This window comes from Halichoerus grypus, chromosome 4 (genome assembly GCF_964656455.1).
Source record: "Halichoerus grypus chromosome 4, mHalGry1.hap1.1, whole genome shotgun sequence".
Lineage (NCBI taxonomy): Eukaryota > Metazoa > Chordata > Mammalia > Carnivora > Phocidae > Halichoerus > Halichoerus grypus.
The window spans coordinates 72,256,760-72,275,712 of NC_135715.1; the positions used below are offsets into that span (position 1 = coordinate 72,256,760).

Here is an 18,953-nt window from a genome sequence, read left to right on the forward strand (position 1 = left end):
CGGAGTTTTAGTATTCTTTAATGGAGTTGCCAGACTCTTGGGTTTGTAGCTACGGAGTAGGAAGTAGAGGGAACCCGGTGTTAGAAAAAACACTCAGGAAATACATATTACAGCATTCATTCTCTGAGGCTGGAGAATTGTGACAATTTTAATGTTTTAGCAGTGTTTCCATTGAAACCATTTGGAGGTTACCTTGAGAAGGGTTACCATACAAGACTGATCCATGACAGTGACCTTAAAACTAACGACAGAATTACAGTTTGTGTCTCATTTCCCACACTCCTCAAGTTTTTCGAATTCTCACGTTCTCTTTTCCCATCACTTGGCTCAAATGTGCCACCTGAGGTTAATTTTAGATTCTTCCATGACCTTTATATATCTACTTTTATGTCTCCCTGACACACTTGAAAGGAAACGATATTAGAAACATCCCGAGATTAAGATCACGGGTCCATATTTAGACCTCTTAAAACTAGTTCTGGAAATTAGGCTGAATTACACATCATCCCATCAAAATATTCTCACCCATGAGGTTGCAACCTCATTGTGGTAGGGAATTACTAATGTGTAGGGAAAGGGAAGGAAGGAAGGGGTATGAATAACTTCCCAACTTACAGTACCTGACGACAGATTTCATCAGCGTTCTTGGGTCATACAAAAGAACCCAGAGAATGACTTTAAGGCTCTATTTCTAATATCTAAATCCTTGAGGTGCTGGCAGGGCAAGTCAAGGCACCCCCAAAGTGTATGTTCAGAGCTAAAAAACAATTATGGCAAATGAAAACTAATTATAGAATGAAGACAAGCAGACATCCTTGAGAATTTCTTTTGGTGCACCTTCTAAATGATAATTTCAAACACATGTATCTACTCAAATTCTTGGCACTTCCTCTTTTAAAGTATTAAGTTAATATTTGGTGTTCCCACTGTTAGGCTATTTTCATCTTTTCCCCCTTTGAAACAATAGTATTTGGTTACGAGCACTGGGGAATGGATTTGTCCCTTTTACTCAGAAGACTTCTGCGTTTAGACTTGCTGTCCTCAGAGAAGTTGTCTCTTGTGCAGAAAAACCACACTCACCCACAACTCACAGTTGAGCTCCTTTTTCTGACCCTATAATGTTTATACTTCAGTTATCAAATAAATATCTTTTGTTTGTCATGAAAACATGTTTTAGTTTCTAAGTTAAAAAATATATTCTCTGGAAAAAGTGCTCTAGAAATCAGATAATTTTTAATAAAGTTGATCATAGGATATTCATTTCATCTTATTTTTACATTTCCTTCCTTAATTATAGCTTTTTCATTCATCGGTCATATTCTCAAACCTTGTAACAATGTATCAGTTGAAAAATAGCTTGCAGCTTATGTGAAATAATAACAGAGAAACTAGTATTTCTGTACATAGTAGCATTTTAGCTTATGTGACCCATCTCTGCCAATTTAAGGATGTATTCTTAAGGAAGAACTCAATTCAAAGACTAGATGGAACTCTACCAATAGATCTGTGCCATTCGATCTAAAGAGTTTTAAGGCAAGAAGCAGTTTCATGTAGAGATCATGGGTAATATACCTACCTCACAGGGCTATAGGGAGGAGGAAATTAAAGTCCCAGCTTAGAGTATAATGAGTCTTTTACCTACAGTCGCATAGTTAGCCTGCCCAGCGACAGGCTAGATATCGCCTCACGTGCCATCTGGCACACAGCAAGGGCTACATAAAGGCACCCAGAAACAAAGAAATAATGTAAACTCCCATCAATGTCATTTTCTCGTCCAATTTTAATAGCAACTTGGGAGAGGTGAGTTCTGGAGCAGGCTTGCCTATAGGTAAGCTCTTGGTTTGGGAAGGGGTCATTCAAGCAAAATAAGAGATTCAAATATTCGTATCTCCATGGTGCATCCTGTGGCCTGGATTCCTTTCAGTTCTAGGTGTCTCAATTTCATTCTCTGATTATACAAAAGTTCTGAGCTCTCCCGACTGTTTATTGGAATCATCCCCCGATTGCCTGCACAAATCTTAACTGTGACAAATGTGCCACATCTGAATTTCCTTCCCCTTGCCACGGAGCCCAGTTCTGGTGCTTACTTGCTTTGAGTCCAGTGAAATCAATATAATTTTAATAGAAACACAGACGCAACTTTCAGATTCAGGCAGTAGCTGTCCCTCATATCAAACATCCTCAGGACAAACAGAAATGAGTTTCTCACTTATTTACTGAGCAGCAAATCAAAGAATGTAGATAAGACTCTGCTGAGGCCCCCGAGGATAAACATTTGAGAGCTGACGTCATAAGGAAAGCTGTGCTTGAGCTGGGGGGGGGGGGGGGCTTTATTGGTGTCCCCTGGGTCTGAACTCGTTGCATACTGCTTCCAAGCATCTGAGCCCAAGTTTGCAGAGACCAAATAAAGAAGTCAGTGTCTGACTTGATGGTCTGAATTGTCCCAGCGGTCACGAGCTAACACTTCCTTTCACACTGCTACCTACAAGCTTCACTTCTAATTACTGCCATTTTCTTCCATGGCTCTTAAATGGTGGGTGCAGTAATTAAAAGAAATATCCTGGCTAGAATTTCCTTGTATTTCCCACCTCTTCTGAAGATTATTAATTCGCATAGGGAAAGAGACACGTGAGCTCTTTTCATGATCTCCTCTACTGGCCATTTGCCTCCATGTGAGTGTTTCTCTGCAAAAGAGAGAATAATACGTATTTGATCTTCAAGCAGGGAAATTATCTGTCACCTTAAAGTAATCCTCCAAGGACTATTCAAGGTTAAGAATAGGGGTTTTGTCACATTCATCTCTGTTTCCCCTACAACATCTGCACCATGCCTTGATAAACGCTCAATGTCTGCTAAGTTGAATGAAAATTGCCACATATTGCAGACACTTTCATTTCCAGTAATTTCAATAATTCACAGAGGATATATGAGGAGATGTAATTAAACAGATCCAAGAAACAGAAGAGGAGACATCATGTAATATACACTATACCATAGTGAAAATTACAGAGAATCTGGAGCAATAAGCTTGCTGGCTGAAAAAACGAGGAGTATATTTTTACTGAAAAATAATTTATTGGCTGGGATATGAGAACATAAGTGCTTAATTAGCCCATTACTTAGCAACTCAGAAGAATGCTGGGACCCTTTGTAGAATCGGGGTTCATCATCTTAGAAAGCCGACTGTCACATTTCCACCTATATATTACATTAGCCTGTAAGTCACTTGACCTAATTCTACTTCAGCTAGGACACTCCATTCTGTCTGGAAGCATCAGCAAGCCTCTCTGATTTCAAAGCCAATGACCAGTCATTTGTGTTCTAAGAGATAAGGTGCAACAATTTATAAGTAACTGGATACACTAAAAAAAAAATACTAGAAACTTAACTTCCCTTTTCATTTGTTCCATAGAAAGGATGCATTACAATTTTGCAAGGCTGGGTTAGATTTTAAAACTCTCAACAACTGGTTCCATTTTACTAATTTTTATCTTTAAAAGAAGACAGCAGAGTCTTTATGCTGTACAAATTTGTGTTTCATTACTCTGTGAGACATCACAGTTTAGAAAGCGCTTTCCAGCTCACACAAGTGTGACCACTAGTGTTTCTTCAAGGGTTCATGTGTCAAATAGCAGCACGAAAATCCCGTGAAACGATATTGTATTCACAGTTTATGTCTTCGTATTCTAGATTGGGGGTTGGCAGACTGAGAAATTAGGTCATTTATAAACACACAGGACAGCCTTAGAGAGCTTTCCAGAGCTTCTGCACCTTGGGGGCTGCAGAGCTCCATTCTTTGAGTACATAAAAGAAATGGTTTGGCCAACCTTTCTCTTCTGTCCTTGCTCACTTAACACGCCCATTACAGAAGCAAACAGCAAAGAAACCTCCTGTTACCAAATGGCATCCATAGTCTCAGTTCATCCAAACAAAAGGGAAGGTCTCAGCCTCACCTGTTCCTCTCATTGACGTGGAACTGACCACCTCATAGAGTAGGACGTGCAGTCCCGCATCTCAGCTTCAGGTCTGTAATTGTTACGCCAGCAGCACGAGATAAATAAGCCTGAAACCCTCATACGAGTCGGATGTCATAGCCCCCGGTCTCCTGAGGACCTGCTTTCCTGTTATTTTTCCATTCTTGCTGGGGCTCCGCAAAGGGAGAGCCTTCTGGTAACCACCGTGCGCGCAGTACTAGTCTTGTCGAATGAATGGAGTAGCTGAATCACTTCAACCTTTAGAAGAATCTTAGGGATGTTCAAATAGCTCTTTGCTCTAGCTAAAGCTTCCTTTTTTCTTTTACAGACGGCTAGCACCTTGGTTGTGGCTGACTCTAGAATTTCTGGAATCTACAGTTGCATGGCTTCCAATAAAGTAGGATCTGTGGAAAGAAACATAAGCTTTTATATCACAGGTAAGCCGTATATCCTATACTCACAAAGATAGCCTGGTGACCTCGCTGTCCTTTCAGTTCTGTTTGTTCTTAGTGTACTTTTGGCTTGAGGGATTTTTATTTTTAAAAACTTCCGTAGAATTGTTAAACTTTGAGCACCTTCATCCTTGCTCTCAGGAATAGGATTCTGCAACATCACTGGATCTCTGAACAAGTTCTTTCTCTGAGTTCCCTTTTAGAGCTATGTGTGTACATCTCCCTCCTAGGCTGGATCGTGAATTTAGGATCTTGTCATGTTCATTTTTGAACTCCTTTCAATACCTGGCACAGGGTCTGGTACATAGAAGTTGTTCAGTAACAATCAAGGACACCAAAGCTATGATGATAGGTTTTTGTTTTTGAAGCCAAGAAGCTAATTGTCTCACAACTTAAGTAACTTCTACTTTTGAGGAATGAGACTCTCCTGTAGAAACCTGAAACTGAGTTTGTTGACAGTAATTAATGTGGTTTTTTGGGTAGCATTTACACATTTTTTAGCCTTCAATATGATGGTCTCTGCAAATCTTAAAACTTCCAAGGTACACAAATGGCACTCCCTATGTCCCTCCGCGGGTACAGGAAGGAAGTAAGTAGCTCAAAGTATAAAAACAATTGCCTGGCTCCGCACTCCCCCAATTTTCTGAGGAAACCCGGGCAGTTTGCCAGCTTTCTGGAAACTTTGCACTGCATGGGGCAGGCTGCAGCAGTTGCCTAGAGTTCTCTAGAAAGAAATAGGTAGGTCTGATTCCATGAGACATATGGGTTGTCGGATCACAGGGAGCCTTCCGGCAAGTTAGCCAATCCTCAGAGAAGCTATGTCGTGGGAGATCTCCTGAGGTAGATTCTCACGGAATGTCAGAGCTGAAAGAGACTTGAGAGGCTATTCAGCATGATAGCCCTCGAACTTTGCAAGTCAGGAAATGGGGTTTGGAGAGGTGCAAGGGGACACGCCAGAGCCACCCGAGACCAAGTCAGCCCCTGTCCTCTTCCACTCCTTACAAGGAGTGGAAGGGACATTGTCTCTGCATCCATTCCACGTAGGAAAAGTCCTTTATTTGGAGAAGGATTCAGATAGCAATTTCACACATACTGGTTCTCTAACCAGTCTCGGATGATTTGGACTCATTAGGAACGAAGGTTTGGACTGTCCTTTATATTTGGTTGCAAACAAGTTCCTATCCAAATCCATAGTGACTGTATGTATGACTGAAAGTATAAAAGATTGAGCAGTTCCTGTTCTGAACATTCAACAAGTTTACACAAGCTTAATGAGCACTATTAATTAGAATAGTTCAGCTCTGCACTGAGCACTTGAACAGATTATCAATGAAGCCCTGTCTTTATAGGAAGACAGTTTTAACATAAAAAAGAAGTGTTATCTGTACCCTAATATCAAAAGGCGTATGCAGAAGTAATGTGGCAGATGAATTTACCAACGCTAAGCCGATGCTGTCCAATAGAAATACAAGCCACACATGTAATTTAAAATTTTCTAGCAAAACTACGTTTTTTTAAAAAAATAAAAAGTAAAATTAATTTTTTTTAACCCAGTATATCCAAAATACCATTTCAACATGCAATGTTTTCAAAGTATTACACTGCATCCGTTTTTACATTTTAAATTAATTGAAATAAAGCTAATTGAATAAAATTCAGTTCTTCAGTCACACTAAGCACATTTTAAGTGCTCAGTAGCCACACGTGGCCAGTGGATACTATACAGAGGAGCTTTAAGCCTCTGAGAAGTAAGGGCCGAGGTCGACCTAGGGGAGGAGGGCATAAAATTTGAACAGGTGGAAAGAAGAGGACAGGCTTGCCTTGACATTTTCAGAGCCCCAATGCAAGAGTGCCAATGGAGGTCCACAAACTATACATCTAACCACGTCACAAGTTCTAAATGAACTTCAGTTATGTTTCATTTAGCTGTTATGTTTCAGCTTCTCATGGACAAATATACCTCCATGATGACCTGAGAGGTGAGGTGCAAATTTAGAACTCTGGGTCTCCTCACAGCTCCACCACAGAACGTGGCAATGGCTGGAAGTACAGAAGGAATGGCCCCCCACCTTCTCCTTCGACTCCTGGCTCTGTCCCACTCCTGCACCCACATGTATGGTCTCCACAGCCCACATATCCAAGCGCTGCCCACACTCCTGACTAACAGTCTTCCCTGAGACCTAGACGTGTGCACACCTACGAGCAGTCTGACCTCAGGAGGACAAACCCAGGGAAGAGGACTTTGACAGTCTGGAAGCAGACTCGGGATCATCTTTACAAGGAATTCTGGGATCCCAAGGACCTCAAGCAAGATATGGAAGTGGGGGTGGCATGCTTTCTTGACCCCCCAGACTCTATATTGTGAGGAGGGGGACAGCCGGAGTAGAGCCATCTAAAGGCCCAGAACAGGGACCCCTCTTGCCTGGGTCTGAAGGCAGTACTGGAAAAGGAGGTACCAAGAGTAGAGGGGGATGTTGTGCTCATTTCCTTATTATTCAGAGTCCCCAAGAAAGATGAACTGATACCCAGCCTTAACTGCAGCACCAATATCTAGCCTACCCCACTGAGCTCGGCATTACTGCGTGTCTGTGTGTGGCTATCTTACTGACAAAGCTGATCACCTGTTCAATGCAGACAGATTCCCTCCTACCACATTATACAATGTATAATCATGGAATGGTTGAAAGCTTTTCTAGATCTCAAGGCTTGTCCGTAGAAAGGAGCTATGAGAATTCAATTCAGACGTACATACTTGAGGCTCACAATGCTTTTCCTCTAGAAATTCAGGAGTTTTAATCTTACCCTGAAATGGAATATAATTGCTCTGAATTCTTTCCTACCAATCCTGAAAAGTTCTAGTTTTTGGTAATCATAGATTAATTTGCTTACATTAATTATTTTTTTAACTAATTACTACCTTTTTCTTACTTAAATCTTTGTCACGAGATTTATTCTCACTGGAGATAAAACTGGATACTCTTAGGAATGTTGCTCCTTACACGTGTATTTTCTGAAAAGTGAATGTACGTTTACTCAGTGTTTATGCTTGACTGCGTGCCAGGACTGTTTTAAAAGATCCAAAGTTTAACTCCTCTAAATCAAAAGATCTGGATTTGTCATGCATGTTGCCCCTTCCTTAAAATATAATAACAACTCACACAGGTTGTCTTCCAAACTGATGAAAACAAGTTAGCTGTGGCCTTTAGAATTCTCCACTGCTTCTACTCTAAACTTTGGCATTCACTTGTACATGGTATCTACTTGAAACAAGCAAAACTTTCTAGTAACCACTCACCTCTTAGAGAATGTTATTTCTGATCTTCAGTAGAACGAAAGCCTTCTTTATTACCACCTGACAAATGAGACACCGCTCAGCGTGTTAATTTCTGTGCTTGTTTCATGAACTTAGTTCACGTTTGATCCAACCAAGTCAATATGCGCCCCCCCCAAATATGCACCTGTGTCAGTGATTACTCTTTGCACCTAACCCTAAATTGAGTCTCTCTTCTGACCAAAGATTGCTTCTTCTCCACGATACCTCATAAGATGCTGCGGATGTGCTATGCGTCATAGGGGATGAGTGTTAGTAGGTGCCGATGAGGATTGTGCTAAATCTGCCACAGATACTTAAGTGTGGGAAGATTTCTTACTTTTGCTTTGTTAGAAGGCAATTCTTTGGGTCTGTTTTTGTACTCAGGCTAAAAAAAAAAAAAAAATCCACATGAATTAAAAGGAAAAATCCCTCTGGATTCATTAACTAGTGTTAGGACATTTTATTTATCATCTTCTGTGGCTCAAAAGGGAAGGCCAAAGGAGTTATCCTGAGAAATGGACAATCATTTCTAAGAGGCTGTCTGGTAACATGAACCAAACTAACTTCACTAACAGTGTCCCCCATATGAGCAGCAGACCTCAGAACCTAGTTGGTTCTTTTCTTTTCCTGTGTGTGTGTGTTTGCTGTTTGCGGGCACTCCGCATGACTATGGGTGTGTTAGCAATTACCAAGGGTGAAACAGGAACAGCACACTGCCTTATCTCCCTGGTTTCCCAGTGTCACTAAATGCACTTTATTTTGAGATTCCTGGTGGTGCTTGGCAAAGATAAACAAAATCTTCCATCAGGAAACCTGTGAGCTATTTCCACAGGAAGTTTCAAATCACTAAAGTAAATAGAAACTCTACATGATCTCAGTGGTGTTACTTGGGCTCGCTTGGGTTCTAACCACCAGGACGGGACCTCATAATAAATGGAAAGCCTATGTATGGCCTTGGAAGAAATGATTTGACTGCAGTCCATACACAATACTTTGGGTATCTGTGTAAAAGTTGATGGTTGATGTTTTACTCCGCCGCAGGCTTGGAAAATGTCCCAAATATAAAAAGATGCTGAATTAGAGGGGCTATTTCTGACACCTTATTGTTGTGTTAAAACTGACTGTCAGCTGCTTCTGCATCTTCTGGCACATTCTTAGATATTCATTTTAAAAGCAGGAAAAACCTCTGCTGGTCTCCTCTCTCTCCAACCACTGACAGCTTCATCAGCTACTGCTACCCCTGCCCCCAGGTTTCAAATGAATACTTTGGCATTTCTTCAGACGTGACACTTTATAATAAAGCCAAAGCCCAGAAAAATCAGAAAAACAAGCAAAGTCAGATTTAGGAAAGAGTTGATATGATATCTAATTTTGGACTATTGTCCCCTTAAGGTTTAAAGGTTTCTTTATAGCTTTGTGTGCAACGGATAATAATAATAATAGCAGAACATAGTGCTTTTCATCTTCAAAGTACTTTGTAAAATGTTGGCCCAAATTCTTTGCTCAATACAGATACGCCACTAAGTAACAAGCAATGGGAGGGTTTGGGAGCGGGTCAATTCGGGGCCAGTAACCAATGATTTTTTTTTTTTTTTTTTAATCCTCTGGGGAAATGGTCCAAAATGAGACTAGGGAACTCGGAGCGCAAAAGCTAAGTGACAGTCCAGGGTAAGAAAGCTGAGGAGGAGAGCTCACAAGGTGTTGCTGGAGATGGAAATGAAGGTTAGCTGGGGATTGACAGGAGAGAAACGGCTTTGAATGGCATATTCACCTTCTGAAAACCTTTACTATGTTATTGAGAGGAAATACGATTTTTTAAAAATTATTTCCCCCCCCTTGCCCCCACTTCTGAAATGAAGCAACTCTCCCAGATTAGTTGGCTGCACTTTGTTCTTTTATGTCTGAATAGAACGATCGCCGTGAAAGGGGACCTGAGCAAGGAACGCGGCTCTTCTGTGGCCACAGTGCCCGCCGAGAGCAGGCGAGGTGGTGGTGCGGCAGCCGGAGCGGGATACTGTCGGTCCGCTTGTTGGAAACTGGGGAAGTCAGTTGGGTTTTTTTATTGGAAAAGTTTAGGATTAAAGTGGTACTGACTGGCAGGACTGATGTCTCCTACCGTGTACCTGGGACTTCCTCTTCTCACCTGGTCACAACTTTTTCTGGATAAGTCTGACCATAACACCACCCTTGGTTTTTCGTACAGGTCTCTCTTTTAGGACTTCCCTATTTCGCCCACTCACCCACCGGTAGAAGTTCTCGATGTATTACAGAAATGGGGAATGTGGCTATCACTGCAAGGTGTAAAACAAATTCCACTTTGAAAAGCAACGTGGTGCAAACAGGGAAAATGTCCCCATCCCAATAACCAGCCTGTTTGGCACCTGCTGCCTCGCTTCTTACGGAACGAACTTAGTTGGTTCCTATGTGGGTTTGATCAGTTCCCCTAGCACGGAAAGATAAATACTCACCCTTTTAATGCTGACGCTGAGAGAATTTGTGTCAGAACGGTTCTTAAGATCTGTGACGATCTCCAGAGGAGACACTGATTTTTCCATGAACTGAAGTTCTTTATTCTTATTTTATAGACGTGCCAAATGGATTTCATGTTAACTTGGAAAAAATGCCTACGGAAGGAGAGGACCTGAAACTGTCTTGCACGGTTAACAAGTTCTTATACAGAGACATTACTTGGATTTTGCTGCGGACAGTTAAAAACCGAACAATGCACCACAGCATCAGCAAGCAAAAAATGGCCATCACTAAAGAGTACTCCGTCACTCTCAATGTCACCATCAAGAACGTTTCCCTGGAAGATTCAGGCACGTATGCCTGCAGAGCCAGGAACATATACACAGGGGAAGAAATCCTTCAGAAGAAAGAAGTTACAATTAGAGGTGAGCACTGCAACAAAAAGGCTGTTTTCTCTCGGATCTCCAAATTTAAAAGCACAAGGAATGATTGTACCACACAAAATAATGTAAAACATTAAAGGACTCATTAAAAAGTAACAGTTGTCTCATATCATCTTGATTTATTGTCACTGTTGCTAACTTTCTGGCTCAGAGGAGATGCTCCTCCCAAAATGAGTTTGGAGATGATAGGAGTGATAATGAGCTCCCAAGGTCCCAGCTCTGGGCTCCCCACTCAGGCTGAGGGCTCTGCTCTCTGGGGCCAACTTGGTGCGCGTTTGGATTTGGAGGATCCCTGCAGTGCATTCTCTGTTTTTGCTCTTTGCTGTCTTCTCCTGCCTGATAAACAACAACTTGGGACTGATCCTTTCCTCCCACTTTGATGCCAACCTCTTTGTATTTTTAAGTTTCGAAGCTACACAAACTGAATAATTTAAACAAATGATGGCTTCTGCCAAAGATGGACATGAATAAGTTAATTTTCCAGCTCAGAACGAGTTACAGTTGAATTTGAGACTCTTACCGGACCTCTGCTTGGTTTTATTTTGTACTATTTCATCCGCTCTCGATTTGTAAATAGCACCTGGATAGCAAGTTATAATGCTTATTTATTTGAAAATGCTTTTTTTTTTTTTTTTTTTTTACATTAAGCACATTAATCTTAAACTGGAGCTTCTAAAATGGGCCCCAGGAGTGCAAGATGTCGGTGTAATCCAGAGGTATTAAAGCTTTATCACAGTATGAATTCAGAATGCCCACCCAGGTCAAGGCCACGTCCTGCCCCTGTGCACTCTGGGTAGCCGGCCGATTAGCAGTGCAGGCGTCCCCCTCACTGCCCCTGAGTGGACTATAAGTTACTGACCACATCTGAAAATATGTGCATCATGCCTTCGCCTTACTTAGATTTGTCCCCTGGTTATTCTTTTAAAGAACTCTCTCCTATCTAATTGATGGCATTCAAAGACATACCACAATCAGTTTATCAAGGCTCTTGTGACCGAAGGTTGAATGCATTCTTCTAAACGTAAATCTAAGATTTGCCCATTAAAAGAAGTCCACTTTCCCCATATGCAAATGTTAATAGGATTTTTATGGGGATTAAGAAATGGCAAAACTACAGAAGCAGAATTCAGAGCTATTTAAAAATATACACCATTTTTCAATCGGGAGAGATGGAAATTTCCTCTCTCCAGCTCGCGTTTGAAGGGAAAGTGACTTTTCACCAATTTACTATGCATTGTTCTGTTGTTTTCATTTATGATTGATCATTATATGTGCCTTGCGTGAACTATTGGAAAACAAGCCACAGTGACCAAAATAGCCATGGCTGAGAACACAGTGGCTGGGCAACTCAATAGAAGGTGACAATATGACAACTTTTCAGGCTTGGGAACTCACCAGACTGTTTCCTCCTTTAGGTAACAGCCTCTGTCCCACGGCTAAACTTGTCTTTCACGTGGGAATTGCTTTTGTCAAGTGTGAAAGAGTAAACAATAGCATTTCCCCAGAATGCCAGTTTTATGGAGCCCCAAATGCTCTGAAAACAATTAGTAACCTGGAAGTTGTCAGCCCAGAGGAAAGAATAATCAATTGTATCTTGAAATTTTACCTATGGCTCTTTTGCCTGGCGTCTTTGTTCATTCTAAGTCAGCATGTTCCTTCAGGAAACAATGCCTTAGTACCACAGATCGTGGGGACTCCCATTTTTACTAAAGCTGAAAAAGCAAATGGGATGGTTGTGGGATTGCTGCTGAAAAAAATGCTGAAGCAGACACGCAGAAGCTATCATTTCTTTCCCCCTTAAAACTGCGACTGCAATTTTTTGCAGGGCGGGGAAGGGTGTTAGTATTTACAGGAGAGGATTTTAAGTACTTCCAAGAGATGATTTTAAGAATTCCACAGAGTAATTAATTGTTTGCTGTGTAATTCATCCTTCCAGAGAGTTTCAAAGAGAAAAATCAATTGGGTGGGTTCTATTTTGTTTTGGTCCCTCTTTGGGGTGTGGAGGAAGGGGAGGATAATGGGGAAAAAAGAGAAAGAAAGAAGAGCCTAAAATGGAGAATGATTGAGTTGGAGTAGAGGACATGAGGCTGGTTCCTCAGTCCCCCGGTCCAAGTGAAGATGAGAAACTATGTATTTATGAGACCTGGCAGATCTTTGTGGCCATAACACTGAAAGCTGAAAGAAGAACCTGGTGGGGAGCTATCTTTGGCTATTGATAACCAGCAGAAATATTCTGTTAATTCTGATTTTCTCCATTTGAAGGGATCACCTCCACTTTGTTAAGTTTTGGAAAGCAGCTACCTATTTCCATCGGATAACTTAGGGTTAATAATAAGGGTTTGATGTGCCTTTCTTACCTAAAATGTCAAAACAGATTATAAAGTATAAAGGGGAATTGATAAAACAATTCCTTGGTTGATCGGTCATTTAGAAACCAGTCAAAAATGAGATTGTTCACATAGGAGAGCATTTTTTTTTTTTTTTCAGAAATGGGTACCAGGAAAAAATATAATACTGTGTGTTTCAGACATGTTTATATGAACTTTGTATTTAATTGAGAGTCCTATGTTTATTCTGCAGCCTTTTTGCTGCTTCTCTTGTCTGAAGTTTGTCTAGGGCAGATAGGGCCTTTGGGAGTTCTCATGACATTTCTGTTAAGATAAACTGTTCTCTTACATATAAGTGTTTTCCAGTACACCTGTCAGGGAGGTCAAATGTTGTCTATGTTGATGATGCTATAGTCCGTAGCTATGAAAATACTGTGGGTGTTGCAAGCCCTATATTCAGGCTTCCTTTTTATAATAAGGCCTATGGGCAATGATAGATAATTTGATCATATTTAGCACATGGGAAATAGTCAATGTGGTAGGGGAAGCTATTAAAATATAACTCCATGAACTGTGTCTGAGTTTTAAATGAGATATGTCAAATTTGACTTGCCACTGTAATAGACACTAAATAGTAATAATGACACTGTTCTTCATTATCTTGTCGTGTTTCACTGATACGTTTGGAATCTTTACTGTGTAAAAATGTCAAAATTGTAACAATCAAGCTTGTAAAAAGTTATCAGAACTGAAGATTTTGATACCTGGCTGCATTGCAATTAGGAAAGACCATTTGACAGACTGCACAGAATGCAAACACAGAAATGTTGAAATGGTTCTGCCTGGGGGTGCAGAACAGACTAGAAGGATACATTGATGGAAAGCAAAAGGGCCATTGTGATCACTCATTCCACGCCACGTTTGAAGAGTTTCTAAATCAGGGCTCTCTTTTCAACGCTCTTTTTAGCCTTCAAGATTTCATTTTGTATAAAATGAGGAAAGAACTAGTGATGTGCTTTGGAAATCAAAATTTAATGAGAAAGCTGTTCCTCTGAACAGAGGGTCACCCTGCCATGTTCTGCCCTGTCAGCATGCTGTAAAAGTTATATGATACTATACTTTTTAACCTGAGATTTCGAAATTGCTTGAATGAATGCTAATCCTCAGAGTTTCCCTGCAGGAATAAAAAGAGAAAGGTTTGGGGCGTCGGCAGCATCCTGCAGGGACATCCGTGTCAAAGGCACTGCAGTGTGTCACCCCTTAGCCCTGTAATCACTCCTAAGCTGCTTTCACAGTGTTAGTACAATAAGGTGAGGAAATCCAAACGGTCAGAGACAGCTCAGTGTCTGTAACTGAAACCAACGGCGCAGAATGTGTAAGTTACGCCAAACCTCTTCTGATTTCTGTTCCAGGACGTGCAACAAGAGGGGGTGAAGAGGATGACTCGGGAGGGTGGGAAGGACGTTAGGAGGTATCTTTATTCTTTTACCTTGGAAGCTCCAGCTACCAATCCAGCACTCGCCTAACTAGAATGTATACACATCAGCAGGACTGACTACTTCGTTAAACAGAGACACTGTACTCGCTGGGGTCTTGGGGGTACTGCTGTTCCAATGTGGGATTTTAATGTTGTAATGTATTGCATCTTAATGTATGAAATTCATTTTGTTGTACTATATTGGTTGGCATTTTATTAAAATAAATTGTATTGTATCATATTTGTATGTTTTTAAGAGAAAATAATATAAAATACAATATTTGTACTATTATATAGTGCAAAAACTACAAATCGAAGCCTCTGCCTCTTGAATTAATCCTTTGGTTGCTTGCCCTGGGGAGGGGGTGGAGGACGGAAAGAATCAATAAAGCTTGCAAAGTTCCAGAAATTCTCCTGTTTGGTGGCTGCCTCACACTTTAGGTTACTGACGGCTGAGTAACACAGACATGCCCTCACAAACACATTGATAAAAATATGTGCAAAATTACATTAGCTCATCGCTGTAATAGGATATCTTTAGGTACAAATTCATTATAAGGCTCCATCCCAAATCGTGGGTTTCCTTTTCAGTTCCTTGAATGGGATGCGAAATCCTTAGGTTTCCGAAAAGCTTCTCTCACAGAAAGGAAGAAAACTAGTTGGCCAGGCAAAACCTGTGATACCGAATCCTGTAGAATTTTGGTCTCAATTTTACTCTGTGTTCTAACAAATTTCAGTATGTTAGAACTTCCTAAAGATGAAGCAGGTTACCCAGAGAAGAAAAATTGAGGGAACAAAATACGAATGGAACCTTACGGTGGAGTTTTGCTGTTTATATACGTCAAGTGTTGATGTGCATATATAACAAAGGAATACAAGTGACCGGTAATAACAATCCCCTTTCTTTATTCACTAGATCAGGAAGCACCACACCTCCTGCGAAACCTCAGCGACCACACAGTGGCCATCAGCAGCTCCACCACGTTGGACTGTCACGCTACTGGTGTCCCAGAGCCTCAGATAACCTGGTTTAAAAACAACCACAAAATCCAACAAGAACCCGGTAAGAGATTTTGTTCTCCTTGAATTCGCTCTTTCTCATCATTCTCTTCTTCCCTCAACATTCCTCTCACCTCCCTCCCATACTTCTAGAACCTCTTGCCAGTACAGTTCTGGTTCATGCCGATAGCAACTTTAAGTGAGGAGTTTGAGCCCGTCCTTATGCACCCCATGTGCCGAACCATGTAGAAAGATCCATACAGAATCTGCTTTAAGTGGTGCATTCATAAAGAAATGGTAAGAGCCCCTTAGACATCGTGTCTGTTTAACTTGACAACAGGGCAAGTGAGGAGTTCGTGCCTTGGTTTGAGGTACAGCAAAGCTTTGAACATCTGGTCTAGAGAGGAAGTCCAGGGAAGTTGTATAATCTTTTAAATTGATAATAAGTGCATTAAAATGATTTGGTAAAAAGAAGAATTTTAAATGATATTTTAAATGATAGAATACTGGTAAAAAAAAAAACTGAAACTAATGGTCACGTGTTAATTTTCTTTCAAGAAAAAATATATTTAAGAACAACTAGACTTAAATCAGTACGTATCAACGTTGTCTGTGGCTTGCCTCATAATTTTGTCATTAAATAAGATTAAAATAAACTTATTTATGATTTTGCTTAATAATTCCATTTACATGAAAAATAAAATTGGACCATTTATCTGCAACATCCCAACAACCTAAATCAAATGACTAGCACTATGGAATGGTCCTTGAATGTGAGTCCTCTGTGCAAAACAAAATCTCCATTTGAGTGTGATGCACAGAAGGGGGTGGTGGTAGAAGATCTCCAATTTTAAGATGTCTTAGAAATGCCTTACACTAAGCTGGTCCCAAACTAACCACCTCACATCATTTTTCTCCATCAAGCAGAGCCTCCTCTCATACTGACGTCATTCACTTCATCATCCAAACCAGAAGCTGATGACCTCCCCTTCGTCCTTCTCTAATCTGTCACCAGGCTGAGCAGGTTATGTCTACTAAATACGAAATACTTCTCAAGTCCATTCTTCCCTCCACTCTCCCGTTGTCATTCTCTGGGTTCAGGAGCTCATTATCTGTCTCCTGATCTCTGCACCTCTTTTTTTTTCTCTCTTGGAATCTTATTTTCCACACAGCTGGATAAAATGCACATCACTTCCCTGTTTCAAGTTTTCCACTGGCTCTCTATCCCAGGACCAAGTTCAAGCGTCTGACAGAGAAGGCCCTCAACAACTGGCCCTCCCTACTTCTCTGACTGCATGCTTACCGCCCCCCCACCTTGCCTTGAACCTTATATTCTAGCAGGTGCCAAACTCTTGTAGATCGCTGCACACATTATGCTGGTTCAACCCCTCTGCTGCTTTTGTGCTTGTGTCCCCCCTCTGCCTGGAGTATCTTCCCTTCATCTAACACCTACCTGTCCTTTTAGACCCAGATTGGGTGTTCTTCCTCCAAGAAGCCTTATTCAACCCTTGCAACGAGGGGGCAGATCCTCCAGGGGTCTTTATTATTTATAAGTGTTTCTATTCTCTCTTACCGAGTTATTTTATAATCATCAGTTCATCTGTGTATTATCCGTGCATATTTCCACTGCTCTCTTTCTGTACCATATCATCAGTTCATGTGTATGCTCTCTTCCTACATGTTTATCATCATATCATGCCTCATCTTGAGGGCAGACAGTATATCTTTTTATCCTCAGAACCTGGCATAGTGCTTGGCAATCAATAAATGTTCTATGAATGAATGAATGAATGAATGAGTGAAAGAGTTTTTCAGAAAATCTTATTCTATCCTTAGCAGGTTCACCTGGTAGCATGAATGCCTGGACTTAGGAGTGGTTGGGAAAGCTGTATCATAGAATTTTTAAAGCTAAAGAGATCTTTGGGATATCTTTAGTCCCATTTGTAGGACAGAAAATTTAGGCCCAATGAGGTAAAGTGATTTGCCCAAGATGACACACTATTAAGATAGGTAGTTTCATAGAAAATGAATTCTTGAGGTATTCTACCAAAACAAAAAGATGAATACATGAATAAATAAATAAATAAAGCAGTGTCTGTAACAGACCTGTAACATCCTCCCTTTAGAGATTCAGAGTTCACGTTAGTATATTAAAGACGCCAAGAAGCCTTATAGGAAAGAAATCAGGTAAATTGCTTTAAAGTATTCCCACAAATAACTTGATCACAAAATACATTTTACGAAATATTAATGTAAGATATTGGGTTCTTTGAAAGAAGTAAATTTGGCTTGTGTTCAGTTTTCATACTTTGGATGTGGGTTAAAGAATTAGAGTTGAACCAATTTCGAAAGCTTGTGGCCATTCTGGGACTAGAGGGTAGACAAGGCAAGAGGGTATGCCAAGGCAGTTACCACAAATGGAAAAAGATTATGAGGTGCGAGGGGAGGATTGAGTCCTACCATCGCCCTCCTGGGTCAGGGAATTTGGGCAACTCACTTATCCTTCCTCTCTGAGCCTCTGTTTCCTTGTTTATACAACTGGGAGAATACTGACAACACAAAGATGTGGTAAGGTTTAAATGAGTGAATATCACTAAGCGTGCCTCTCTTTATGGCTGAGTAAATGCTGCCTTCTGACCCACCTCATTTACATAGAATGGCCAATGAGTTTTCAGAATTTGTCGGAAGGTGTCAGAGGAGTTAATTAATAATTCAGCTCAAATGTCTAACACTTCTATATCCAATAAAGATATCTTCCTCCTAGCTTTCTTTGCTTTTCAGAGGGCCAAGAGAAGAATATCTAAAATAAGTCTTATATAAATTCTTACATAAAATCTTTTATAAATATCATTCTACTATGCTACTGTTGGCATTTATGGAGTTCAACTGTATTAAGTCGTCCATTTTCTCTCCCTTTATTCACACCTTAAAACGGCTATAGCCTTTTGGAAAAGAATTTCTTAGTTTTCTGGAGATAATCTCTTACATGCATATAGTATTTATAAAGTTTCATATGTAAGATTTCCAATTTAAGACAGCAAATTCAGCAGCCAATGCAATAAGCTATATGACTATGACCCTGTGTGTGTGCACATAGACATCTTCAAAAATACCAATTCTTTTATGGTTATTTCTTTTTTTACAAACCTATGGGTAAAGATTACAGGTAACCAAAGTGACAATCCTTGACTCACTGGTTATTCCAAAGCTAAGCTGGGAAAACATCAAGATCACAGCCTGGAAAAGACTGAAAACTAGTCCATTTTAAACTAAGCCTTTGGAAAGCCATACTGAGAATAAATTTTAAATAAAGTTTAAATAATTAACAATTAAATATATATTTAATGAGATAGCTTTACAAATACCCAAATACAGAATTAAACATATTTAGTGAAATATGAAACATATTTATAACGATATATATTGTTATAAATATATATCGTTTATGAATATAAAATATAGAACTAAATATAAATGATGGTTTACAATTAATAAAGCT

At 40.3% G+C, this 18,953-nt stretch overlaps 1 protein-coding gene across 1 annotated transcript in view; it reads left to right on the plus strand.

The window, feature by feature from the left end:
* FLT1 (fms related receptor tyrosine kinase 1) overlaps positions 1-18,953 on the plus strand; it is a 170,878-nt gene that overhangs the window by 84,609 nt on the left and 67,316 nt on the right. The window contains exons 12-14 of the mRNA XM_036077056.2: positions 4,303-4,411; positions 10,325-10,633; positions 15,372-15,518. Coding sequence (XP_035932949.1) covers positions 4,303-4,411; positions 10,325-10,633; positions 15,372-15,518 — 565 coding nt within the window. The remainder of the gene's footprint in view (positions 1-4,302; positions 4,412-10,324; positions 10,634-15,371; positions 15,519-18,953) is intronic.